The 27,684-nt window shown below is 45.7% G+C and overlaps 1 protein-coding gene across 6 annotated transcripts in view; it reads left to right on the plus strand.

Annotated features, from left to right (window-relative positions):
- Positions 1 to 27,684, plus strand: part of MYO1B (myosin IB) — a 106,551-nt gene that overhangs the window by 18,029 nt on the left and 60,838 nt on the right. For all 6 annotated transcript variants that reach the window (XM_068686536.1, XM_068686538.1, XM_068686535.1 and 3 more), the window contains 2 exons: positions 7,909 to 8,049; positions 18,502 to 18,617. In XM_068686536.1, coding sequence (XP_068542637.1) covers positions 7,915 to 8,049; positions 18,502 to 18,617 — 251 coding nt within the window. In that variant the 5' untranslated portion in view covers positions 7,909 to 7,914. Of the gene's footprint in view, positions 1 to 7,908; positions 8,050 to 18,501; positions 18,618 to 27,684 lie in introns of those variants that run through there.

Here is a 27,684-nt window from a genome sequence, read left to right on the forward strand (position 1 = left end):
TGGTCAGTGCGGTGCCAGGCTGCCCTGTAAATCTGGCCTTCTGTTTCATTCATCCTTTTTGTTGTGCTAATGAGGAGCAAACTGAAATGTGAAGCGGCGACTTGGGTGATTGCACGCTTCAAGCTTGGGGAGTTTCCTGAGATTGATGAAATGCAAAAATAAAGGTGTTTTTTTTTCCTTCTTCTTTCCCTAGTAGCTATACATGTAGTCTTTTAAATTCTCACAGCCTTTGTATGTTGAAATCAGAGGTATCTAAGCAGCTTCTCTTGTTTGTTGGAGGATTATTAGCAAAATTTGGGAAGGCTGCAGCAGTGATGACCAGCCCTTGAGTCTGTAACCTGATCCACAGCTTTTTCTCTTCAACTGGGAAAGGAAGTAACAGCTCCTATTACACCCTTATGTAACCTCCCCATCACATCCTCCAGAACCAGGGAAGCCAGAGCTTGATTTCTGGTGTATAAACTAACATCAAGGCGCGCTTTGTCAGAAAGAAGTGGTAAAAACTAACATTAACTTTCATTTGTTTTGCAGTTCCTAGGGTGAAAAAAAAAAAAAAAAAAAGAAAAAGGATTTTCTTTTGTGTTGATGGGGTACAGGGAGGAGCTGCAGCTCTTTGTTGTGTGCGGTGCCAGATCTGTTGCAGAGTGTACCAGAACCATGCAAGTTTGTGAGTCTTTTTCCTGGTGGGTCTGAGCATCAGTCACAAAGCATTCACCCAGTACAGCTGTGTCCCAGTTTGCTTGGAGGTTGTAAAAGCTTTGCTCTTACGCTTTGCATGGCTCCAGACTTCAGTGTCTGAACCAATTGCGGAGGCCAGGGTCTCTCCATTTTGCTTTTGGACTTGGTCCCCATCTTGGGAGAGAGCGGGAAGAGAAGAGAAAGGTGAAGTTCTCAAAACTTTTCCACGTGCTTTCGCACATGTACACACGCACACGTCCTGGGGACACTGGCATCTCATGTGTTTGCAGTCCCATGCCATCTCTGGTGGGCTGGGAAACGTGTGGCTTGCTCCTCAGGGACAGGCTCTTCTGTGAGTAGAGCTGGAATGTGCTTTATGGCATGCCTGGCCCTTTTCAGGGAGTCCTGCTGGTCTTGCTGCTTTGCTCTGGGTTTGAAGAACCCTATTGTAAAACCACGCTGTTTATCTCGCTGTTTACTTATCTTGATTTTAAGTAACAGTAGGGTCTTTGGGGTTGTCTGCAGACCTGGCATTTTTGACTAATGTATCATCCAAGGGCTGGGCCAGGCTGACCCGGGTTGTCTTTTTGCATGGCTCTTAGAGAAAACCAGGCAGACAGGGGTAGCACTTTGCTCTCCCAACTCCTCATTACTGGGAGATTTCCCGTATGGCATTGGCAAGCACACTCCTGTCCGTTCCTTGGTATGTTTCAGTTCTGTTTCGCCGGCAGAGAGTGAAGTTTCCAAATTGAGTTTCACAGCTGAAGACAACTGACCCAGTCCCCTTCTCCGCTGCAAGCCCTAGCGGGAAAAAGCGTATAGGAAGAAGGGAAGAGGGGATCATTAAGAGGAATAAATGCTGAGTAACCCAAGGTTTGGTGGGATACTGTGGGCATTACTTGCTGTAGGCTTCTTTATTCCCCAAATACAGGCATTGAGGGAGAGGCTTGTTTTTCCCCACTGTCAGCAGAAAACAGTTTTTAAAAGTTTGTGACCACAGCCTGGTCAGCAGTGGTACAAGTTTCCTGGGCCCACAAGTATGCTCTGTATGCAAGTTCTCTTGCTTTTCTTTCCCTGCTTCTTTCTCTGTAGTTTTCCACGATTTTCATGGTATGTTCTGAAGTGCTGCCGAGGGTAGTAAGAATTAGGAACAGGAAAAATTAAACTGCAGGAGGTGCTCCAGTGGAAGAAGACCAGGCACGGAGCAATTGCATCCTGAAATGTTTCTGCTCTCTTATAGGAAGCTTGCATTTTCTTTGTGGACTCTGTTTTTCCCCTGTGTCTGCAGGAGAGCTGTGGTGTCTGTGTATCTGTTTAAAGGCTTAGCCTGAAGGTAACTGTTTCTCATGCACAATGCATCCTATGTAATGTCCTGACCCCGTGTTTTAATCCCGTCTGCTGACCTTGAAAAGCTGCACCTCTGGAAGGAAACAACAGGGAAAATGAGAAAGTGCTGTGGTCTGTATCTGGGGAAAGAAGGGGCAAAGGAAGCTGCACTTAGCCCTATGGTTGGGAGTAGTTCTGGTTACTGAGAGTCCGAAGAAGCCTCCCAGCTTTTGTGTGCCAGTGGGTCTGTGCCTTGGAGCAGCTGGCTTTTGTCATACAGGGTAAATCAGGGTGGTGCTGGGCAAGGCGAAGCTTTGGAGAAGGAAAAGGAAGTGGAAAATAATCCCAATCCCTATGGAAAATAATCCCTGTTCCTTGGAGGGAATATTCCTGGTCACGGTGAGGAAATATTGCTGCCACGATGTACCGGGAGTCTTCTCTGGTTAACCCCGTTCAGCCACGATGGGCTCAGGTAAGAGAGGGCGCAGAAAAGGGCAGCTGTGGTGGGCTGGGGCATGGAGAAGCCACCGAGAGGAGCATCAGAAATCCCGGGTGTTCTTCATCCGAAGTGAGGACTGGGAGAAGGCCCTCTCTAAATAGTTCCCTGTGGTGTAGGAAAGGAAACGTTAAGGAGAGAGAAAACACGTTTACATTTCAAAACAAAGCACCAGGAGCATTGGGACGAGCAAATATTGGGTAGGGCAAGTATTGCTTCCTGTTCCTGCAACGCGTGTATCCAGGTCTCTTGATCTCCTTCCCCACTGCTTGTCCGTAAAACCCCCAGGGTTTTGCTGTAGGGGAAGGGATGAGCAGGAGGGGCAGTGGTGTTGCGAGCTGTAGGGTGAACACTTGCCCTGTCCTGGGAGCAATGGGACCCGCTGAGTCTGTGTTCCTGCAGGTCCTTCTCTTGTGCTGGGCTGCCTCGCGAAAACCCCTAACGTCCATTTGAAGCTCTGGTGTGTGTGGTAACAAGCTTCTGCAGTGTCACACACAGCAAACAAAGACAATCCCCCAAAATAAATAAGTGCTGCCCTGCTTTTTGCGGCCCTGCTCTGCAACAGCTCTACAAACCTAACCTTTGGATTGGGCAGCATCCCAAAAACGGGCAGAACGTTTCCAGCGGTAGGTTGAAAAGTAAGGATAATCAGTTCAAAAGGCCGTCCCCTGCTCATCCAGTGCTAAAAGCTCTTTTTAAATTAATTAATTTTAAAGAATGAGGCTGTTTTCTTTGTGTTTATGTCCTGTGCTGGCAACTGCCTTAAAGATGTGCTTCTACGAAGAGCACCGTCGGTTCCAAATGCAGCCTTTAGGGGATGAAGGCAGGAGCCCTGACAACCTTTGGGTTTACGTTCACGTTTTGCCCCTTGTTTTGAAAAAGATTTAAGGCAATCATAGCAAGGTACAAACAAAAAAAAGAGACTCCCTTTTCCTCCTGAATATCTTATCCTTTTCTGTGGCAGTGGACCTGGAATGATTATGAAACTGTGTGGTTAGGCAATGACTAAGAGAAGCCTAAATGCAAGAAACCACCGTGGATCCTGTTTCTGCTGAAGTCAGTGGGAATTTGACCAGAAGTTTGGACAGCAAAACGGCTTTGTTGGTGAAGACCTAACTTCCAGATGCACAGAAAACGCTAAAGGTGTTCTCGCTGTAAAACAGAAGGAACTTAAAGGAGGAAAAAATAAATAAATAAAGGGTTTCCAGGCTCCAGAGTAGCCAGAAAAGGCTACTACGCACCTATCATCTTTGTAACCTGCCAATATAATCCTAAATGCAAAGGACCTTCTGCAGAGCTAAAATGGAGCTCCGAGCATCTTCGGATTATTTTAAGGCTGTTGTTTCAGCAGGTGCTGGGGCAGGCTGCCCTAGCAGCGCTGCAGGAACAAAACTGCTTTCCCAAAAGCTCGTGTGACCCCGTGAGCAAGCCAGCTCAGCCTTACCGCGGGGCTGCAGGTTGACTTGGGGGATGGATCGGCCCCCAGGTGTAATTAGTGGTGACGGTTATTGCGGTGTGGTTGCAGAAGGATCATTAGAAGTCGTTTGGAAACCTGCAGTGCTGGGAGAATGAAGTGCAGGAAGCAGCCTGCAAGAAGTGCAAACCCAGCAGCACTGCAGGCGCCCCGTTTCTTCCTTGGGAACTGCCCAGGCTGCAGCCGGACCCGGTTCTCTTACAGGATTCTTCTGGGCAAATCTTCGGTCCTCTAAATCACAGGCACTGGAGCACAGCTCTGCGGTGACCTGGTGTTGCTAAAGAGCCTTTCCCCGGGAGCTGATGCCTAATGCAAACACCCCTGCCCTCTCCGTACAAAACCTACGCAGCCGTAGGTTTTCCTGGTGCAATTTACTGGAGCCGTTTGCTGTTAGCTGCTTGGGGGGTGCGGCGTGCATGCGTCCCGCTCAGTGCCTCGGGAACGTAAAGACAAGTTGCACAAGGCTTTCAAATACCAGGCCTGGCTTTTGGTGCAAACGTTATCTAATTCAAAGCCCCAAACTCCGAATTTCTCAGCCTGGCAAGTGCTGATCTGTTCGGTGGGGCTGCGGCACGGACAGAAATGAGCTCACGCCGTACTCAGACCCCGGCCAGAGGAAAAGAAAGGAAGGAGGGAGAGCCAGCAGATGCATTTTACTTCTTAGGAGAGCTTTTACTTGCAGCTCCAGCCCAGCAAACGTGACCAGCGCTGAGCACCGCGTGGCTGCAGGATGCAGGTGATGGCTGTTCCTGTTCGAGGCTGATGTGGAAAAACCTGGGCAGATCTGTAACGCTCGGCCAGAAATGTGGTATGACTTCACTTCCCCCGCAGCACAACGCGCACCGAATTGTCCAAGGCTTCTGGAGGGTTTGCCTGTTCTCTGTATCCTCCTCTATTTATAGCTGTCATTAGTTCTCGTTTCAAGTTGGCTGATGATAAGACCGCTACGGCTCTGGAACAGCGTAATTTTTAATTTGTGGCCAAGAGGGAGAGGAAGGCTTCGGATTCAGCTGGCCACGAGCTCAGCATGGCACTCCCAGGCATGACAAGCAGCAGGTAGAGCCGTCCGTGTTTTAACAAAGCTGTCCGACAGAAAATAGGTCAAACTGTGAGGGATTGCTGAATAACCCTTTATTTTTTCCTTTTTTTTTTTAATTTCTGAGGATGGAAACGTGTTGAAAGCGCTCTCACTTCATTGAGCCAATGTCTAGATGTAAGCCCAGTGCTGGGAGGAGGAGATTGGACAAAGGACTAGAGAAAAGAGAGATGTTCTGAAATGCTGCCAGTGTTTGCTTTAGGGATAAGGAAGGTAAATTTGGAAGAAAACTCAAGTGGTAAGTGGGTGTGGGAGAGCCCAGGGAAAGTTTGAGGAAGAATCTGATTTGCGGGCTCTAAGTGTTAGAGAAATTTTGCCTTTTTTCTGAGCTAATTGGTTACTATATTAAAATTTTGGACAATTGGCAGCTGTAATCTTTATACAACACTGCTGTTTTGCTTAATATCAACAACGTGGCATGTTACAGTCATAAAAGCCACGCATTAGGTAAATCAAGGGAACCCCGTGTAGGTTTTTGTTTGTTTCTGCTGAATTCCCCGTTAGAAATTACAGCACAGTTCAGACAGAGCCTCCCGAAATCTTTTCCCATTCAGCAGCCTTCGTGTGAAAACATTCACCATGCCCTTGTTTTAAAGGACGTAACCCATTTTGTTTCTTTCCTCTAACCTAATTTCCTGCCTGCTGGTGTCTACCCGGCACAGCTGTGGTTTTAATCATTACCGGTCCCGAGCTGCTGGGTGTGTTTTGGTCCCATCCTCTCGTAGCCCTTGCTCTTGAAAATGGTTCTTGAGGAACTTTGGTCCTTTAGAGGATGCCAGAATACAGACGGAGGTAGGAGCTGGTTGCTTTTATCTACAACTCTCCAAACCCTGCTGAACGTGCTCACCAGGATGGAGGTTAAATTATTTATTAAATTCAATCGAATTGTTTAATGTGTGTTTAAACATTGTTGGCTTTTCTTAACAGTTTTTTTTTTTTCCTGCTTATTACTTCAGGTAGGCAACCAGCTTATCCCGGGAGCTTGCCAGGTTCTCCTGTGCTGTTAGCTGAACCAGAGCAGGGTTTAGGATGGGTTTCCACCAAGGTGGTGGCAGAATATTCCTCAGGGACGTACCAGTGTGTGAGGCTGATTTAATGCATCTTTTGCAAAGGCTAAGCTTTTGCAAATGATTTTGACAATTGAGCTTTAAACAAGATGCCTGGGCATACTGTCCACTTTCTATCCCCTGCGCTTGTAATATTTTCTAGCACTCAAGTGGATGGAAATTTTTACCATCATATGATTCTAAATTATCGTGAAAAAAAGCTGCAAATAATCATTTGGCCATAAAATTTAACTTCTTAAATATATAGATGAGTTAATACATGCAGACAACTTTCTGATTCGGCTTGTAGTTGTGGACGTGGTGCCTCTGTGCACCTCTCCTGCAATACATGCCTCCGAGGTTGGGGATGCCAGAGTGTTCCTGATGGGTCTGGCAGCTCTGGGTCTTCAAATTCCCAAGCAGTGATGCATGAAGCGTGGTAGGTGGTATGTAATTTCACAATGGTAGATGAGGTATGCTATTTAGAATCGAAATTTTAGGTTGCAATTGCCCATATTAGGATTTTTATATTAGTTTTTTTTTTTCCTTTTTGGCTACAAACCCAGTATTTAATAAGTTCCATACTCGAGGAGGACTTTTTTTTTTTTTTTTTTTTTTTTTTTCCAGCCTTCAAAAATGATGTGAACATGAATTGCTGTTTGGGAAGTAATTAGGTCATTGACACAAGACTGGTAGTTTAACGAATTTCTCTTAATGGGATGCAGCAATTGAAGTGATACCTCTGGGAGGATTTTGTGAATGTTTGAAATATTTTTTTTGCTGCTTCGTAGAGGTGAACTGTGAAGAACGAAAGAGCTTTTCTCTACAAATTAAAAAATAGAGTTGTCCAATGTTTGTGTTTAAAACAAACTCTTGTTTGTGTAGCAGAGTTGACTCAGCTTGGGCTGGTTACCATAGTTCAGCACTGTTTTTGCATTTCCATGTGAATTTCTAGTAATTCCCAGGCTTGGCTCAGGTTGGGGATCCTGTTGTAGCGCTTCCCTTAGCTGCCTGGGGAGCTGTGCTGCTCTTCGTTGAGTTTGGATAAACATCAAACACGACTTAAGGCTTGATCTAATGTCCCTCCAATGTCACTCGCCGCTCAAAAATCGAATGGCACACAGTCACGCGGTGGCTGTGGACACCAGCAGGAGGTAAAAGGCTCCGCTTGTTTAAAATTAGCTGTTGGGTGGGTAGCTGCAATGGCGAGTTAAAGCTGATTGAATGAAGTACCAACTATCACAAGACATTTTGAAAAAATACCTAAAATGTGCGGTAGTGATGTAATTCAGATAAAATAGTGTGGTTTTGTCTCGGAGCAAGTTCACTTGGTTGGTTTCCATTTAAAAGTTGGTCGGATTAGAGAAATGCAGGAAAGGGGGAGAAAGAAATTCAGATGAGGTTTAGATTGCTCAATATCCTGATTTGAGGCACTACAGATGCTGATGGAGCTTTTGGTAAACTCGAGCTTGTGCGAGCACGTTGTGTTGAAGCCATTCAGAAAATCTGGATGCGGCGCCCACTGCTCTTCGCTGCTGTTTCGTGAGATTTCATATTTAATGTATTGCGAACTGGAAGGCATTATTCCATGTCAGAGCTAAATGTTTGGGGATTGCGCAAACCGCTTGGGTAGACAGAATGACTTTTAGAAAAATCAGTTTTAAAGAAGTGTCGTTTGATGGGTTTTTACTTGTGCATCCTAAGTAGTATCAGTGGCTAATGCCTGTGAAGAATTAGAATAATTTTGAGCTAACTTTGCTCTTTTTTTTTTTCTTCCTTTCTCTCTTTGCAGGAGAAAATGGCCAAGATGGAGGTCAAGACGTCACTTTTAGATGACATGATAGGGGTGGGAGATATGGTTCTTTTGGAGCCGCTTAATGAAGACTCGTTCATCAATAACCTGAAGAAGCGCTTTGATCACAGCGAAGTCTATGTGAGTATACAGCAACAGAAACTTCCTATGGGACCTGCGTTGACATTCCTGAAATACGTGTGGATCTGCAAGGATGCACACAGACTGAATACCTGAACACAGACTATTGCACTAGGGATATTTTAACTTTTCTATTTAAAAAATAAAATTTTATAAATTTTATATATATATATATATATATATATATATATATATATAAAAAACACCTTTTAAATCTCTTTTAAAAGCTGCAGACCTTCCCGTACTACATTATTTGCATTTGATCTTTTCCATCTGGGATGTTTTTCCTTTTTGGTCTTCCCCATTGCACAACACAGCAGGCCTCCAATTTTCATAAGAAACTGTTCCAAACTGATGATAGCACTGATTTTCAGACCACTTTTGTTAGAGAGCGAAGCAGCTACAAATAAGCAGCTTCCAGGGAAGGCATTTCCAGGATGTTGGAGCAGGCTGATGTACAAACGATGTATGTTTGGAATATGCTAGGGCTACCTTAAACGTTGCCTGTTGCCTTCGATATGCAAAAAAAAATAAAAATAATTATGTTCATTAGAATGGTTTGATTTTAAACTAGTAACAATGAGCTTGGGTATATGTGGGAGTAATCAAAATCTTCAGGCATATTAATCTTTGAATGATGATCAATAGGAGAGAGGTTGTAAACTGGCAGCTGAAGCACAGGCTGGGAATGAAGAGGCAAATTGTGATTCCACTTAAGCCTTTCATTTCCTGCTTCATCTCTCTTTGTTCTGTTTTTGTTAAAATGTGCGTAGCGTTGTGTCTATTACACTGCTGCGGGTGTAGGAACTTAATGATTTGTAGAGGCTTTTCAGGACCTCTAGAGAAAGATAAGTCTTTCAAGAGTAAAGCTGCAATGTTTAAGTCAAAGCACAGCTACGATCTGCAAGCAATTGTCTGCAGTTTATTACAATCAAATAGACGTGTTCTGTATTTGATTATAACCCTTCCCCCTTTTAATTTTTAGCGTTGGCTATATTTTTCCTTCTTGCTAAGCATTCAGATCTTCATGGTTTCATTATGCTTTTTTCCTTTCCAGCCTCCAGTAGGGGAGGATCTGTTATTTTTGTTTGCTTCCTCTCTCCCTTTTTGTTTTTACTTCGTTGTAGGCTGTGCTTTTGCACCTCTGCAATTCATTCTCTGCTGCATCTTTCTTCCCGAGTAATTTTCCTCCTCAACCATGCCTGTTCCCTTTTCTACAGATACTAGCTTGGCGAAACACAGTTGTGTGGATGTGCTCGGGTATCACTTCCATTTACTTGCTCTTCATGTTTGGACTGAAAATTTAATTTAACTAGAAAATTGAAGTAAGACAAGGACTCTTGGGATCCATAAAAACCTTGTTAGAGAAGAAACCAGAAAGGTCTGTGTTTATGGAGAGAAAGATTCCTTTCAAAACGGGTTAAAGAAATCTCCACGATACCTCTGAGAGTTACATTTCCAACAAATTGTGTCTTAAATTTCTTCCTGTCCCCTGAAGATGTAGCCTGTTCCCTTTTGCTAACCCTTAGGCTCTGATACAGGCAGGTAGGTCATACCTGGAAGTTTCATCCCAAGTGTTGAGGATACAAACCTGTCCTGTGAGGGCACCCTAGATGTGCAGGCTTTTGATTGCCATAGACTTCTTATGTAAAGAAGTGGATTGCTCAAGACTTCTTATGTAAACTACTACGGATTTAAGGTATTTAATGCATGTTTTTATGGAATTTAGCCCAGATAGCTTTTCCCTGGGAGAAATCAGTCTGAACAACAAACGGGTAATCTGTTTTATTTTTATCACCTATTACGTACCAGCTGACAACGGCGTTCAAACACATGGTTCTCTGAGGCAGTGACACCGAAACCTGTACTTCCTTGAGTCCCTGGTTCTGCCCGGCCTGGGCTGAGGTGCAGGGTAATTAGCTGCATTATGTGCTTTGGCAGGTGATACAAGGTGTCACTTTTCTCTAGCAGCACAGGATCCTTTGCCTTGCAGGTGGGAAAGACTAATACTTAAACATGCTCTGCTGAGAAGCTTGAACTGCTGCCAAAAACAAAGGATTTTTTTTTTTTTCGGTAGCTGAATCATTCCCTTGTAGTTTGTTGCAGTATCTTTTGCCCTTTTGATCTCCGGTTTTGTTTGTCCATGTGATTTTTTTTAAAGGTCTTACAAGTACTGTTTGTGATTCCACGCTGTAAAGTCAAAGTGCTGCAGATCCTTGCAAGTATTAAAACATTTTGTCCAGCAGCAGTGGAAAGAATCGCTGTTTAAGTCCCTGCCACCTGCTGTTACCGAGTTTGTGATGCTGCAGGGTTTTAATTACCAGATCACTCAGGGGATGCCTCCTTTTCATGTCAGTTGAATTGTGCTGCCCTGCAAACTTCATTCCTGCTCTGAAAGTTTGCAGAAGTATGGGGTGGTTGGAAGGGTGCATTAATTCTCACGCACAAACTCTTCTCTCCCTGTCCCTTATCGCCACCCACTTTCTTCTCCCCACACCTCGCTCGTGGAAAGCACACTTTGCATTTCTGTTTTTGGACTTGGACGAGCACAATGAAGCCTTTGTTACATCTGGAAGTAATGTTGGTTTTACCATGTAAAATCCGTGGTTTGCATGCTGTCCTGGAGAAAGTGAGTTGGGCCATTGAAGAGCTGCTGTTGGTGCTTAACAAAGGCTGCAGATTGCTGCAGCTCTAACAAGCTACAAAAGTTGATCCTTCAGGATCCCTTCAGAGGGTTTAGCCTCCCGTGGTTCAGCTTGGGATTTAAGCTCAGCCTGTGTGTCAGTGCGCTGTTGTAGGCATTACCAAAAATCCTGTCTCCACTTAAAAATTTAAGTCAAACTAAAGCCATATGAACAGACTGAAACGTTTCTACAGCAGTTGACCACAGCTCGTTCAGCATCAGGTTTTAGGCAGTTTTCTGGAGGCTGACAGCTGTGTCTGCGCTGCATGTGTTAGTTTGAAAACGGACTTGCAGTGATAACCTTCAAAGGGGCTTGTTGTGAGGAATGAGACCTGTAGCGTGGATGGTTTGGAAAATGCTTTAAAGTTGGCCAGACATCGCACAATCGTGTTCCCCAGCCTTTGCAGGTTGTTGTGTGTCAGGTCAAGCCTTCAGTGAATGGTGTCAAATCTGCCTCGTAGCCAAAGATGACAACATAAATAGACTCCAGTAAAAGAAAAAATACATCAATTTTGTCCTTTCTAGTCTCTTTCACAGTAGTTATGTTTGATGCTGAATGTTCAGCGATGGGAATCCTAGTGCCATCTCCATTCATCCGTGTGAAATGCCAGCTCTTCTCCCCAGGAATTCCCCTTGCACGAGCATCCAGCATTCGTCTGGGTCCCTGGTGGTCCTCAAAAAAAAAAGGAAAAAAAAAAAAAGCGTATTCCTACCAGTCAGAGGACAGACTACAGCTTGATTGCCTCTTGTTCATTTTTATGTGTATTTGATAGAAAGTTTAATGGACTTGGGTGTTAGGTTGCATACCGGAGCGCGAAGCTGGAAGCTGTGCCTGTAAAAATAAGGATGAAGGCTGGCGGGGCTGGAGCAGGGCCAGTCGCCCTCCTAAAGACCATCAGGTTGGGCAGTAATCTCACGCCGAGTGGCTTTGGGGGAACGCGTGCGTTAATTGGGAATGGGAATCTTGGAGTTTAGTCACGTCTGGAAATGCCTGGGGTACGTCTGACCGAGAAAAATCCCGTTAAAAAGCTGTAATAGTTTATGATGTTATTTTTGCAACTCTTAAACTTTTCATTGATAAAATCCCTGTCTTGAAAAGTTCAATTCTGCAAGTATCGGTAACAAAAGCCTGCGTGAATTTCCTCAAGGCAAAGTGAAGCGTGATCCATGGGCCGTGCCGTGAGCGAGCAGAAAATCCATCGTGTCGATTACCTGCAGGTTTGGGGGATCGGGGAGGTGGCAGGGGGAGGTGTGAGCAGTCTGGAGGGGACAGTGCTGCGTGGGCACGTGGGAGGCAGCCTTCAGAGGCCAGAGCTCGCTCCGTTCTGCTGCCCTGCACATTTTTCCCTGCAGTTATGTTGTTTCTTGAAGCCTTCCCAGAGCTGCAGAGGTCAACATTTTGTTCATGACAACAAGATGTTTGTTTGCTTTTTGCTCTCTTCACAAAGCGGAATTTTTCTCTGATGTCAGCGTTTAATTTGTATTTTCTGCACGCGGCGCTTGTGGGCTGCTTTGGGCGAGAGCAGTCTTCTGGTGCTGCACACGTGGTGTTTTATCACCGAGCTATTAAATATTTGGCATTCCAGCCTAAGAACCCGGTGGTAGCTGCTGGAGGTAGCATCCTTGTGGCTGCCTTCTGCTGGCTTGGCTTGTGGTGTGCTTGTGCTGCCAGCTGAGGTGCTTCCCGGGGACCTCTATTGTTTGGCTGTTTTGGGGGCAGCCTTTTTGTTTCTCATTTGGCTTTCCTCGACTCTCCTCTAACCTTCTCAGGGCGTCTGATAGCCAGAGCCCAGCAGCTTTCAGCCCAGCTGCCTTCGCTGCCGCACTTGCTGCTCCCCGCTGGTAGCCCAGGGGACCCGAGCTTCCTCAGATCTCTTTCTCTTCCTCCCTCGGGGGACGCCTCTGCCGGATTAAACAATTTTCCCAGCGGTGCCTCCCCAGTTTCCCTCGGGAGGGAAGATGCTGGCTCGCAGCAATAATATTGTTGCAGCTGCCACCGGCGAGGGCCTTGAAGCCTGCTTGGGGTGCAGAGAAGGGTTTGTGTGCCCCAGGCACGTCTTTAACAGTGATACCTCGCAGTCTGATAAGTATTCTGCCTCCCTATACATCTTGCTTTGCTTGTTATCGCGTCAGAAATCCTCCTGGCCCTTCACATCAGTCCACCCCTTTGTAGGGCTGCACGCACTGCCTGCATAAAGAAGTAAGGACACATCAGTGAGGATCACCGAAAATAGCGTGGACGTCGTGGGCTGCACATAGAGGTCTTCTTCCCTATCCACTCCTCCTCCTTGGCTCTTTGATGAGGCGCTTTGAAAAAAGAGAGAGGGTGGTGTGGGAAATGCCCCCAAGTGCCATGGAGCTGGCTGTGCCCCCAGCACACCGCGGGTGCCTCCGCTGGGGTGGGGAAGGCTTCTGGGGCACTTGGTGGTGATCTCAGTACGTGTTACACGAAGCACAAAAGGAAGATTAATGAAAGGTTGGCAAATGGCAGCAAAAATGCCCAAGTACTGTAAAAATATGGTGCCTCCCCCCTTTTATTCATCCAGAAATAATGGGATGTTTTGGACCCGGTCCTCTCTGTAATGTTCTCTGCTATTGTTTCTGGTGCACACTGAGACGGGAGGTTTCTTGGCACATGCTCTATCCAATCTCCAGTTGCTGTTTGCTTATGAAAACAAGTCTTTATCCCAAAGTTAGCGAACATCGACCTTCCAGGGTATTTAAACGCTTGCCTTAAAATTTCTCAAGCCTGCTTTGGGCTGACTGCGCCATCACCTCCTTCCCAGATGCCGCCTGTAATTGCATCCCATGCAGGAGCTCTGTGCATTTGCATACAAACATCCGAGTGCAGTCGGAGGGGTGGGTGGCTGAGGTGATTAATCTGCCTCCTTATTAACAACATCAGAGCCTGTCGTGGTGATGGTGAGGTTAGCAGAGCAGTCAGCGATCAGCAGAGAAAAGTCTGTGCCCTCCAGAAACTCAGGAGAGAAACCCGATAATCTCTGCACACGCATCCTCTTCAGGTACTTGCTTCAGCTTGTCCGTGCTCCTGTGCCTGCCTCTGGAGGAGGCTCCGTTGTTGCTTCAGGGCTCTCAGTCTGATTGCAGTGCAATTAAGGGCTGGATCCCGGTGGGTGCAGGCTGCTGTCTGCACAGGGACTTGCAGCATCAAGCCCTGAGCGCAGCATCGCAGCACTTTGCTGTCCTTTTTGACAGCCCGTGTCAGCGTTGTTTGCTGTGGGATATAGGTAGGCAATTCTGCCTTCGTGGTACCTGCCTGAGCGTTGGGTCTTGAGTCGTTCAATCAGCCACCGGCGTGTTTGGCTTGTGCCAATATATTTGGGATATGTCCTGGTGGTGAAGTTTCTCTCCTCCAGCAGTACGGTTTCCCTGTTGATGGAGAGTAAAACTAAGTATGACAGTCTGGTTTGTAGCTTCAGTTTACCACAGGCTAGCCTTTGGAAAAGTACATTTTTAGCGTTGGCTTCTCTTCCAGTGAGGGGGGTGGCAACTGGCTGCCTTACCTGTGACATCTCCCCCATCAGTGCAGCCATTTCAGAGCCGAGCGGGAGCTGCGGAGAGATGCTGTGCATGCCAGGAAATGCCAGTTTGGGGACGCAAAGCACAGAAGTTTCTTTTGCTTTCTCTAGGAAAACCTCATAGAAGCTCCTGATCGAGGAGGTAAAATGTTATTAGCTCTGGTCTTTCCACGTGATCCTTGCTCTGTGCTTGCAGAGGGTGCCCACGGGCTCTTCTCGTGACCGTGCTCCCACGGACAAAGGGTGCAGCAGCGTGCCTCGGGTCCCAGGTGGAGTTAATGGTCTGTGTGCCTTCATCAAGCAGTGCCGGAAACCCCCTGGGTGGAAATTGTAGGATGAAATTGGAGCTTGTTTGTTTGTGTGTTGTTCGGGTACCCAGCCCATCCCTCTCCACCAACGCTGGACACCTACGTTGTGATGCGCAGTAAAAGCCCCAGAAACGAGCCTCTCAGGTGTTTTTCCTCTTAGCCTTCCTCCTTTCCAAACTTAGTTTCTCTCAACACAGCGGGTGTTCCAGACCTGAAAAACGCAAGGGTCCAAAAGCAGAGTGCACTTATCTACTTTTTTTCTTTTTTTGTGGCCAACCGCAACGAAAAACAAATTTGAGCACACGCCGCGATTGTTCAAATAGCAGATGATATTTTGAGGTGGGACTGATCTAGCTGCTAACGCTTATTAAAATGAGAAGCTTCATTACGGAGCAGTGCTAAATTTGACAGGTTCTGTCTGCGTTTGAGACGGTTCAGAAAGCTGGGAACATGTAAGTACAGGCTGGCTCCTTGGCCCCAGCTGTTCTGAGCGTGCAGCAGCACATGTGCTCAGGAGTTGGCAAAACCCAGAACCACAACCGCTCAGGCAAAATGTAAATTAAAATGAGTATATTAGAAATACATTCTTGCTGATGTCACATACATGTATATAAAAAACCAGTGCTGCCCAAGCGTTAGTTCTGGGTTCCTTCCAAAAAATCTGGTCACACTTCTCTTTGATCTTTAATGTCTTTAATTTCAGTGAATTGTTTTATAGTGATCTGAAACTGTTCAAAATCAGAGCCACCTAGTACTTCTGAGCCTCAGCAGTACTAGAGGAATGGGCAATGTGCGTATCTGGGCTATTAAAGTCGCTCTGCAGAAATTGAATTGCCCGTATCCCCGCTAACAATCTGATTTCACTAGGGTTTGTTTTCTCTTTCTGTGCTGCAGCATTTAGAAGAAAATCTTCTGTAGCCTTGGGCTATTGCAAGGGTACCTTTGTTGGGGAAAATGGCTTTATTAATGTGCTGAATGCCAGGGTGTGAAATGTTCTCCCCTGAGTTGTGCCAGTGGTTTGCTGCTCTTCTCGAGCTGCCTTGCTGGTGGGAGCCTCCTTCAGGCTTGGTTCCTCGAGCCTCTTCTCAGCCCAGTCTTACAGCTGCTGGGCCAGAAAGGCACAGACAGGCCCGAAGCAGTGGTAGCACCTTGCCCCGGGCAACACGTTAGGTTTGCTTTCACTCCTGGAGGGCAAAATTAGGCATCAAAGGGTCTCGGGAATTGCATCTCCAACAGGATGGAGGCTCAGTGTGAAAAACGTTGCCTCCGTTTCCCATCGGATTGTGATTTCAAGTTTTCAGGCTTCACTGGTGTTGATGCCCGGCGGTGTCACCGTGCTGTGCGGCTGATGCACCGATAAAGCACAAGCCAGAGTCCTTTTGTTCCAGGCTCTGGGCGAACGCGCCAAGGAGGCAGAATTTGCCTCTGTGACTTGCTGCCATAAAGGAGCTACCTAGAGGAAGGAGCGTAATCAAGAGTCTCTCATTAGCAAAACCTGAGGAGACAGCAGATCTTGTCCAAACTCGCAGAACAAAACCATGGCAAAGCCGAGAGAGAAATCAGATTTCCTGCCTGCGCTCGGTGCTTTCATCATGAGGCCATTCCTCTGGGGTTTTGCTTTTTCCTTAAACAGGGAAAATAAAGGCTCTCTGCAGTCCCCAGGGGGCCACTCCACGGCCTCCTGCTACTCCTCGGCGCTCTCCTTCCAGCGCTGGAATGTTTCTGAGCTTGTTGCTCGCTCAAGGGCTTGAGCCATTTATTTTGTTTGTTTATCATAGAGGTCTGGTGGGAAGGCAGATGTTACGTGGGAAAGCTCTGCTCGGGATCTGTTTATCCCAGCTCTGTGGAATCTCACAGACCACCACGAGCAAGGAGCTGTGAGGTATCAGCTGTGAGATAGTGGCACTTGGAGAAGAGGCAGCGTGGTAGCTCTCCAAGCAGCTTCGCAGCCAGAGCAGTGATTTCTTGGCATGGGTTGGGTTGGTGTTTAAAATGGACATGTGTACGGCTTTGTTTCTGTGGAGTCATTTGACCTTTTGAAATATTGGTATTTTAGGAAGTTCTCCCTATTTGTACGTGTCTGACAATGGGCAGCTGAGTGGAACTCCCAAAATACGTTGTCTAGGCAGTACTTAGCTACGAAGAGATGTTTCTAAATACATCTCATTTGAATGCCTGCATTCAAAATTAAAAATCAAGCTTTTTGCTCTCACCCGTCTTTCTTTGCCTTGGCATTTCTGGGTGCTTCAAGGAACTCAGCAGTTAAACTTTGTGTGTGTACGGCAGCAGGAGAGCTGGAAAGGGCAGGTCTTCGAGGCGCAGAGGATTCCTGTTTCTAAATACAGACGTCAAGATCTGGCCTGTATCTGTCTTTGGCTGGTACTTTCTGACATGGATTTCAAAATGGGCTGAATTCACAAATTCTTAAGATTCATGAGGAAATGATTTAGCATAGCAATGTTTTATAGGAAGGAGCCCTAATGAGGGTGTCCATGCACTTGTGAAGACCAGAAAGCTGCTTATCCTTGCCAAGAGTCGAGGCCTGCAAAGTGGCAGAGCTGCAAAGACTGGCTATAGAAAGTGAATTTTTGGATTTCCTTATCGTTCAGTGCAAGAGAGAGGCACAAAAAGAAAACACTTACCATGTTGAGGGGAGGATGACCACCGAACTAGAGCAATTTATCATTTGAAGAAAATGTACATAAAGTACACAGGACTGCGTCTTTGAAAGCAGCAAAGACCTACAAATTGTGCAAGACACAAATCTGTTTTCCAGCTGCCTCGGTAGCCCTTGGGGCGCCCCCCTCACGGGCAGGTTTCCTTCCCCCTCGCTGCATTTTCCACGGGCTCTCGATGGAGCCAGCTTGCTTCCAGGGCTCTTGGGCTCTTTAGCAAAGAGCTGCGAGGCTCTCGGGCAGCCTCGTGCTGCTTGCTTTGTCGCTGCAGTCTGGCTTGCTCGACCCTGCTGGAAATTGGGCAGAAAACGCCAGGTGAGTTCACAGCTTGCTGTATTATTAGTATTGTCTGTGACTCGCTGCTCTGCCGAACCCCTGGGCAGTAACTCAGGCTCCTTGCACCTCTGTTCCCAGTTAGAAAATGCTTATTATGGCACTTCCCTCTGCGCAAAACTGTGGAGATAAGTCCAAGTAGTGATTGTGAGGTGCTAAGGTGTCACTGGGTTTTCTCCAGCATTTACTAGCAGTTGTAACCCAAATAACGGGAAGCTGTGGCTTTTGTGTGCAGCCCTTACACCTCAGGGCAGCCCCCACTTACTGAAAAAGCATGTTTTCCCAGGTGTTTTTATTCATTTCCTGGCTGTGGAAAGAGATACCAAGTACTCGGGGTTGACTTTGTGTTTGATAAGTCTCTGCAGGCAGGGCGTGGAGGGATTGTGGCATTTCTCGCCACGCGGGTTCATTCAGCTTCATTCAGCGTGGTGCTGAGGAGAACCAGTGCACTGCCCACGCTGTTTGCCATGGGTAACAGCAAGTTTGTGTAGCATCTGCTCCCGTGAAACATCTTTTTTCTTTCCACACTTGAACTCCAGCATCGCTTCCGCGTGGCTCTGTGTGAGGGCACGAGGGCTGCAGTGAAGCTCGTGCCGTGTTTGCATGTTCCTTCGTGAACGTCTCTGTCCTTTTCCCTTTCTCTCCCTGGCTGAATTAGTCAGAGAAGTATTTGTGTGATTGGAGTTTGTTTTAAAAATATTCTTAGGAGGCATTCCATTCTGTAGAATTAGCTACTGGGTATCTGACATCGTTTGGTGAGGAGATCTGCAAAGCATTTCAGAATGTGTGTACATATTTATTCATTGTTACAGCTGGGCTTTTCTGTTGTTCTTTTTGCAAAGTAGTAAATAGGAGAATGATATATAAAAGAAAAATCCACAATGATTTTTTGTGCTTTTTTTTTCTTTCAACAGACGTACATCGGCAGTGTGGTGATATCAATAAACCCCTACAGACCTCTACCCATTTATACTCCAGAGAAAGTTGAAGAATACAGAAACCGAAACTTCTATGAGCTCAGCCCCCACATGTAAGTAGAGCGAAGAAGCTTTAGTTTTCATGCTGTCCTGAAGCAGATGGTGCCAGCTGTCTTTCTCATCAAAAGGTCTACATTGATTAAAGCAAACATAATACCCCCCCATACACAAACCAAAAAAAGAGAGAAAAAAGTTCATCCTTATTTTAAATAGAAGTTGAGATGAGTTACATTTTGTGATTCATGTATTTAGATGCTGGTATGTGCATTTCAGAACATTTTCCTGTAACTGCATTGTAAGTAGTGTGTTTTCAAGGAAATGCGCTTCTTGTGAAGTCCAGATTGCCTTGTGAAAGCCTCCAAGTGTTAAATATGTTTGAGTAACGTAGTATTCCTGTGGGTATTTGAAACTGTTAATTTCTCTTTGCACAGTTCAAAAAATGAAAAACCCCTCATGGTGAGTGTGGAAGGGGCTGGTCGTACCTGAATGGTGTCTGTGGGAGAACAAAAACTGTCTCCGCTGCTCTGTTCTGGGTAGAAATGAGCCAATTCAAGAGGGCAGCCAAAGTGCCATAAATATGTGATATAAATCGTAAGGCCGGCCTCACAGCCCTTCTGGGGTGGCGGTCGGGCCCAGCCATGACCCGAATTGTTCGGGCACAGCCAGAGGGCCTGGAGAAGCCCTGGTGAAACCCTGTCCGTAACAGGACGAGATGTGGATGGAGGTGTGGTGGTGTGGCTGGACGTGAGGCATCTTGTCTTCAAGGCCTGTGAGGCTGTCAGCACGCTCAGCAGTTACACGTTCAGTGGTCAGAGGTCCCATAAATGACCACACGTGGCCGTAAGCTTCGGCATCTTCCTCTGGTGTTAGCTTTTAGATTAGAAGGAAATTGTGTGTGGAAGGACATCTGGAAGTTATTTTATTCTGATTAATTCTTTGCCTTCAGACTTCACCTGTAACTCTTCCAAGTACATTGGCTGAAATGCAGGCAGCCAATTAAGCAGATCAAATGAGCTTCTGGTCCTTTCCTCGGCCCTTTTGGATCCAAACTTTTACGATGTTCAGATTTTCTTCACAGCTTTGTTTAGCGAGCACAATTGCTTGCTGAATTAACGCAGTTGCTTGCTAAAAGAACTTTCTGCTTGACTAACTTTGCTCAGTTGCATAAAATTTGCTGGCGTATGATGGAGGATTTTAAAAATAAGACCTGGGAGTAACAGTTTGTCTGCCATTCCGAAAGTCAGCACGAAGTACTTGGTTACATGTTGGGCAAAGTAATATATTGATCTCTGCTTCTCCATCTCTCCTGCGAGAGAGTTTTCCAGACGAAAAATGGTCAATAATGATTCCGGTACATATTTTTTTTGTTGCTTAATCCAATCAAATATGCATCCTACTTTGACTAGAGAAACGTTTGCCTTTCAATATTAAAATGCAAATTAGTTTCAAGGTGGTAAGGGCAGGTGTCAGAAGCTTACAGTGACAGGCTCAGGGAAAAGAAAGGAGAACCTGAACGAGTAGGAAATTGTTTTGTTGGTGTCATTCATTGCTAACGACAGGAATTGTGTGGTCAGGCTGCCATCTCAGAACGAGACCTGCTGGAATCCCAGCACTGGGAATCCACTCAGTAGGCTGGGGAGAGAAAATATTGAATGTTAACTTGTGTCAGGAAATCTTGATTGTGTATTAGTAAGGCAATTTCCCTCGCAAGTTCAGTTACAGTGCCAAGTCGTGGAAAGTTATAAGCCTGATTTGTCTGGGGCAGATGTGATCTCTCCACAGGTTTTCTTTATTTGGTATTGCTTCTGTACGAGGATTTTGTCCTCTAACACCCATTAGACAAAATATACTTAAAAATACAGGATTATGGGATAGTTCCTTTCAGTTTATTCTGCAGAAGCGGTTTCCATTTCGTATTTCTGTCATTTGAAAGCTGTTACCCTGTGGTGACCTTGCTTTCCTTCTCACCTGCGGGAAGGTGCTGGTGAGAACCGGGGATGCGAGCACCACTCGTCTCCTCCACAACTGGTAAACTTCTGACTGTCTTTAAAGGATGCTTCTAAAATACTGTCGGGGCATAAAGTAAGTGTTAGGTGTGCTGCTTTACCCCATGTCACACCACCCTAAAGAGCCTGCTGTGGCCAGCCCAGCCTGGCATTGCTCCAGCCTCGGAGCCGGCACCTAACTGTGGGGTTGACAAATAATGGGTCTGATTGAAAAGTGCACACCATTTATTGCAAAAAAAAAAGTGGTTTGGATTTGGGGAAATTCCTCTAGAAACCAACCTATGTGGCACCAGGTGCTTCTGCCTGAAGTAAAGGTGTTGTCACCTCGTGGCTCACGTTCTCCAAGGTCGGTCACTTCAGAGAGATCCCCCTGGGCTGGGTGGCCAGGCTTCACACATCGGCGTCTCTGGAGCAGACTGCTGAGGGACATTTCCGGAGCTAGGGCTCTGCGGGGGAGTTTCTGGGAAATGAGGATCTTAAAGCACATTTTGGTTGTTTTCCAGTAGTTTCGTATGGCCTCGCGTCTGGGCTTGGGGTACATCAAGCGTCTGGGTGTGAGGGAGTGTGACAGGGAGGCTGTGCGGGGGAAGTCCAGCTGTCCCGGGGAAATCGGCTGGGCGAGAACATGAAAAGGGAAGGGGAAGGAGAGGAGTGCACAATGACATGAAGGAAATCCATACCTCGAGACGTTTTTTCCATACATGGTCGCTGAAGGAAACACAAAACCATGTGAGTGGAAATCTGTTCTTGTGTTTTCTTAACCCAAATCCAAAAGACGAGGGGGAGTCATCACCTTCTCGTCTACTCTGTGTTTCCTCAGCAGCATCTACAAGAGTGCCCAGTGCTTTGGTGACACTAATTAATACTTAATTGCATGTTTCAAGCTTTTTTTTATAATTTTTTTTTTAAACGCCAGGATCCCTGGCAGAAGGAGTTCCTGGTCAGATGATTTTGGATAACGTTATATTGATTAAAATTGGATCAAAGAGTGTTTATTTATATCGTCCATTCTTCTCTAAATTCACTGTTGTTGTGGCACCGTGTAAAAAGTGTTACTTCTGGAATCCTTGTTTTCCTGCTCTGTGGCTATTTGCATAGCTGCAGCAGGAAGTTTACTCAGCTTTTTATTTATTTATTTATTCCCCCAGTGTTTCGTTAATCTTGCTGTTTTTGTCTTTATCTGTGAGGCAGGACCAGCCTTGTCTCTGACGCGGTAGGGCAGAGGGTGAGATTTCAGTGCTCAGACAATTTGCTGCTTGCTTTGTGCAGTCCTTGCGCTCGCGTTCTGCTCTTTCGGTTGATGCAATTCCCCTTTCAGCTGCTGTAATTGCTGTGCTGCTTACCTTGTGGGTAGCCTAGACGTGAGAGACAACCAAGCTGCCTACCTGGCTGATTTACATCGACTTCCATGGGTGACAAAGGATCTTCAAAGCGAAGGCACTGTGAGATAAACAGTTCATTGTACCATTTATTTGTAGCTGCGGTGCTGTATTGCTTTTGTACCAGTAACAGGTTTGCTCTGTGGGATTGCAGAGCAGGTGCTTTATTGCATCTCCTATCTTAACAGCAGCTGCCAGCAGCTCCCCACCTCTGGCAGGTAACACGTGTGGCTCTCTGCTCCACTTCCCAGTCTGAAATGCCTTAACTTCTCACTTCAGGACTGCAAATTATTTGAGGTTGAGGAACAAAATAGAAAGCGGTCACTGTACTGCTAGCGACAAGTTGCAAGCCGGTAAGAATTTGTAGTCAACACACTTCTTTATTTTTTAGAGATGCACCAATATATTTCAGACGCATAACTGGGACATCAGTGAGATGTCTGGAGGAGATTTTTATCAGGCCGCGTGTTAGAAATGTGGCTGATCTGCCAGTCTATTGAATTCCACTTGGGAAATTTTGCCGAACACTTTATTTACTTGTTATTCGTATCTTGGAGTCAAATATTTTCTGAATAGACAATGGTTTTGCATTAAAAGCTTTCAGATATGTAGAGATTTGCAGGCAAGTCCTGAAAAATGGCCTGCCCTTACATAGGATGCAACTACAGAGATATCAGCCTGATGCCTCTTACAACGAGGAACTTAATTACGTGTCCCTCGTTTCAGTGGTCAATATATTAATAATTCACAGGACAAATCATTCTTGTACTGATACCTGCAGTTACATTGTCAATAGGCAAATCTGGCTGTAAATTATTCAAGTCAGGACTGTTTTGAGTCAGTGTAAGCAGTGAATGTAGAAGTTACAGTCCTGCTTCTGGCTTTTTTTGTTGGTTTTCCAGGATGGCATGTCTTCAGAAACACTAAGGTTATGGAAACTTTTTTTTTTTTCCTCTCGTTGATTTAAAGCAAATATTTTTGTCTGAAGGGGTGGTGCAGTCTGAGCTGTGAGGGATAGTGGTTGCCTATATGTACAACTAAGCCGTTCCCCGTAGCCATCAGTTTTAAGATACACAGTAAGACATTTTCTTTGCTGTAGAAGGGGCTGGTGGGGTGAGAGCCTGTGCTATAGCTTAGTGTCCTTCATTGACTCTGCATGTTTATTCCAACACTTCCTTTTCATCTTATCCTTTCCTCATCTTCACATGCCTTTTTTTTCCCTTTCTTCTTTATTTGGAGAATTCTGCTCACACCCCAAAGGTTTTTCTCAGCTCACAGTACCCCCTTTTCACAAGGCTTTGGTTCCTATTCCTAGTAATTCCTGGCTTCTCCAGAAATTCACCCTTTGGACTCATTCATGTGGCTCAGCAGAGTGCCTATTTCTGAAGAGATTTGTAGTCAGGGAAGACAATCACTTGGATCACTTCAAAGGTTAGTTGGCAAAATTAACCGCTGGGCAGGGCGGGCGGGCCTGCAGCTGACAGAAATCATAAATAGCAGTTAAGGAAGGCTGCCTGTATGTAATATTTAAACCCGTGCTAGGAATGAGTTGAAAGAAGAAAGCGGAAGGAAAAAAAAAAAAAAACACAAAATAATTTGGAAGGAGGCAGGCTTAAGGCTCTTGACCTCTACAGAGTGGCAGCACTGGATATGGTGGATCCGTGAAGATAAATCCCTCAAGCATACAGATGACAAGAGGGTGAAGCATCACGCTTGCTTCAAGAGTCAGCAGGACTTCATGCCAGAGAGGACAGAGCCTGTTGTGTTGCAGGCTGCTGGCCCACATCCCGTGGGTGCACGATGTCCTGAATTTTTTGACAGGAGCCCCCAGAAGCCCCGAGAAGGCAGAGGTTTGAGGAAGGCAGCAGATGGATGTTGGGCTTTATTTTAATGTTTAAAACGGACTGGCGTGACGTTTAGACTGGATTACAAAGTTCACTGGAACGAGCCTTTGCGTCTGTCCTCTAAGGAGCTTTGTCTAACCTAGGAAATGAAGAGGCCCTTTGCATTTTTGTTTGTGGCACTGGTGCTGTCCCTCCTCTGTCAGGGCCTGGGAGCTCGGCACGGGGGATTTTCACCAGGAAAATGCACAAGAAAGCCATTCAGAAGCACCAAATGTGGGTTTTATGGGTGGTTTCCTTTCCATCTGGCAGCGTTGTCATGAGCATCTCACGAGGCCCCTCGCCCTGGGCAGAGCCCACCTCACTCCGGTGGCACACGCTTGTCCCTCGGCTGCCACGCGTGGTCCTCGCCCACTCCAAGGAGCTGGGCGCTGCTGGAGAAGCCTCCAAAAAAAGCCAGAATTGGTACCTTGAAAGCAGAACGGGTTTGTAAGGGAAACGCTGAACCGGAGATCAGTTCCAGATGCTTCTGTAACTCCAGAATCGTCATCGTGGCGCATGGAGGAAAATAATCTTGGGGGATCCTTCATGAATTAACCGCTGGCGTAGAGCCGAAGCAAAATCACTTTGTTTTCAGTGCAGTTTTCAAATATTTACCCATACCTCTGTACACAGCATACTTTCACATTTCACTTCAGTCGTGTTGGGGATTAAGAGTCAAATGTTTTTAGTTATCTGTGACAATCTCTCTCTCTTCTTTCTTCTTTTTTTTTCTTTATTTTTTTTTTTTTGTGTGATGTGAGTGCATTTGGGATAGTCTGTGTTTATCTGTAAGCATAAAAACGTTTCGTTTTGGCTAGATTGTTAAAGCCAAGATTATTTAAAAAAAAAAGAAAAAGAAAAACCGTCCTATGTGTTGGCTATTTGGAGATGTGTGTTAATGCTCCAGGAGCCTAAACTCATGGTAACTTTTTTGCCAGATCCCATTTCTCTCATTTTCCTGGAACTGAAACTTGTGTCTAGAGCTCGTATTATGCCGTTGATATTTTTAGGACAGAGAATGCTGAGGTTTTCTTTTAATTAATTCACACTGTCACATAAAGTCGAATCCCACTAATGCTCACCAAAGGCTTGGGAATCGGCTCAGCACGACCGGCTGAATGTTGTGAATGAAGCGGGCCCTGCGTTAAACAGGGAAGAGGAATACTGAGAAACTCAGTCATTTTTCAGTTCTGTAATGCACTTCTCCAAATTTGTCAATACACGGCTGCTCTTTTGTGTCTTTGCAAACCGTTCCCTTTGCAGCTTTTTCACTTGGACATCTAGGCTAGAAATCAGACCAGCCCTTTGGGTGCTGCTGAACGCATTGAAATTCTTCTGGTTAGAAAATTGACTGATGTGATGGTCAAATTTGGAAATAAAAACAATTTTAAACACCTCGTGCAGCTTTCAGTGTAACTATATTTAAAGAAAGGATCTGGATTATATTTGAGAAAGGATTTTCATTAAAATGTTGGGACTTTTTGCACACTGGAAAGAATGAGAAGTACTTAAAGGAGACACTGCTGTGTTTCGGTTTTGAGATCCAGACTTAAAAGTGAGAGCAGGTAGAGGCCCTATTGGAAACGAGAGAAATCCCATTTGATGCGTGGTGTGTACATGGATCAAAATTTTCCTTGTGCCGTCCCTACAGTGGCAGCGTGGTACTCTGAAGAGAAGGGATTTCAGATTGCAATTAAGAACAGCTGTCGTTCTTTCTGGGGAAATGTCTCATTGTGCTTAATGGTGCCTTTTTTTTTTTTTTTTTAAGCAACTTAAAACACACCAGCAACTGCCCATCTGCTGCGCTAGGAGCCTTTGTCATGATGTTAGGGACAGCATAAACAAAGCTAATGTTTAAAGCCTTGAAACTTCAGCTAAAATCCAGCTCTCTTACCACCTTCAGAGGCACTTTTTCCATTCAGTCTCCTGTCTGTGACTATATGCAGAAGGCTCTGATTTCTACAACTCCGAGTACATCGTGGTTAATGTAGTTTGGTTTATTAAAGATAAACTATTTCATGTTAGGAATTAGGAAATACGCAGTCTTAATATTTACTGTCTAGCACACTGAATAATCTTTTCCTTATGTTTTGGATAGATAAGAGAGCAGGGGCTGGGGTTTACAAATAAAGCTCGGAACTACAAAGACGGTTTAATTGTGGTCATTTCTGTAAATTAGTTCGAATCTGCATTTTTCTTGTGTACACAGTTTCCTCCTGTGTACTACAGAAATGATTTTTACATGCTAAGCCTTGTGGAGTTGAAGCTAGAGCTGACCACGGTCGCTGCGAGATGATTCTCAGCAAGGCTGCGAGCCTGGGACAGAAGAGGTGTGTGGTGGGCATCCGTGTCGAGGGGTAGCAGAGCAGCAAGGGCACACACATAACCCCAAATCCCCTGCATAAGTTTGAGCAGATGTCTGTTTTTGGGCTGGACAGGCTCGTTAGCTTGGTGTTGTGCCTGAGCTAATGAGCGCGCAGGATCTCTGAGATGTCCCTGCTGTACCCAGGGCTTCCCAAGTGGTGCTTTACTTCCAAAAGTGAGCTGGAGGTGAAATAAAGTTATGTGGGCATGAATAACAAAGTGGGGCAGCGCACGCAGGAGGTGTGCTGCTGCAGTGCATGTTAGCCACACAGGATTGCTGATAAAACAGGTTTCTGTGCTCACCAGGAAAACCAAATGGGTTTGAAAACGCACGAGTATTTTGAATGGGGTAAAAGCCTTTCCATCTGTCGTAGCGCACCTCTTTATCCCGGTGTTTAAACTCATTAATTTTTCCCCTGATTGGCATTTTTCGAAGAGCAGCTGCTCGCCTGTGAAGGTCTGTCCTAGCCCGTGCTCCATCAGCTGCTGCTTCATTCACACCAGTGGCAAGCTAATCAGCCTTTTCTTTTCGAGTGTGTCAAAATGCCGAACGCCAGGCGGTTTGCAATTATGGGAAATGGGAGCACGCTTCTTGCCCGTAGGGCAATTAGATGAGATGATTCTGCACTATGAGCTAATCATATAAATAACCTCTTCTGGTGGTTTTTCCTGAATGGTGATTTTTCCACCGAGCTTCAGTGGAGTGGGGGAAAACATACATAACTAATCGGGATGATTTACAACAGAAAGCCCCAAAGCACTTTATAAAATATGCTTCCACTTTTCCCATCCATTATTATTACCATTTTTTTATATATATACCAGAGCAAACCGTGATTCTGCTGTTCTCCCACAGCATGCTGTGAGAGGAAGAAACAGCTTCGTTGTCATCCTGTTCTGTGTAGTCATAAAGAAAAGGAAGGAACTTCGATGTTCTTCTTTAATTAGACTTGAAAGAATCGATATACATTAAATACTGCGTGCATTTTACATTACGTGATCCGTCAAATTTAAATCTTGTTGTATCTCTTTTGAGTGCAGCACATACTTTTCAATGCTAAAGCACTGCCAAATATATATGTAACCTGCCCATGTGGCTATGGGATGAGATGAAGGGGTGCTGGGGCTCTGCTTCCTGAGGAATTGGAGGGGTCAAGGAGAGAGGTTTTCTTCATTTCCTTTGGAAGTAGCGAATGAGTTGGCAGATGGAGGGCAAGATTTACCAGTAAAGGTTTTCATACGGGGACCGAGAGACTGAGAATTGAAAGCAGCAGCCAGGAAAGATGAGCTGAAGGGAAAGTAGTAATGCCTGGGGAGAGCCATCCGTGCGTTTCACCCACGGACAATGCCTGAGGACGCCGAAGGAAGGGAGAGGAAGCACGAAAACGCTGGTGGGAAGAAGTCCTGCCAGCTGAGGACTGCTCATCCCGGTGATTTTGGCTTAAGGGAGGAAGATGGTGGAAGAGAAGAGCTGGCTCTCGTGGGCTC

The sequence above is a fragment of the Anas acuta genome, chromosome 6 (assembly GCF_963932015.1).
Source record: "Anas acuta chromosome 6, bAnaAcu1.1, whole genome shotgun sequence".
Taxonomy (NCBI): domain Eukaryota; kingdom Metazoa; phylum Chordata; class Aves; order Anseriformes; family Anatidae; genus Anas; species Anas acuta.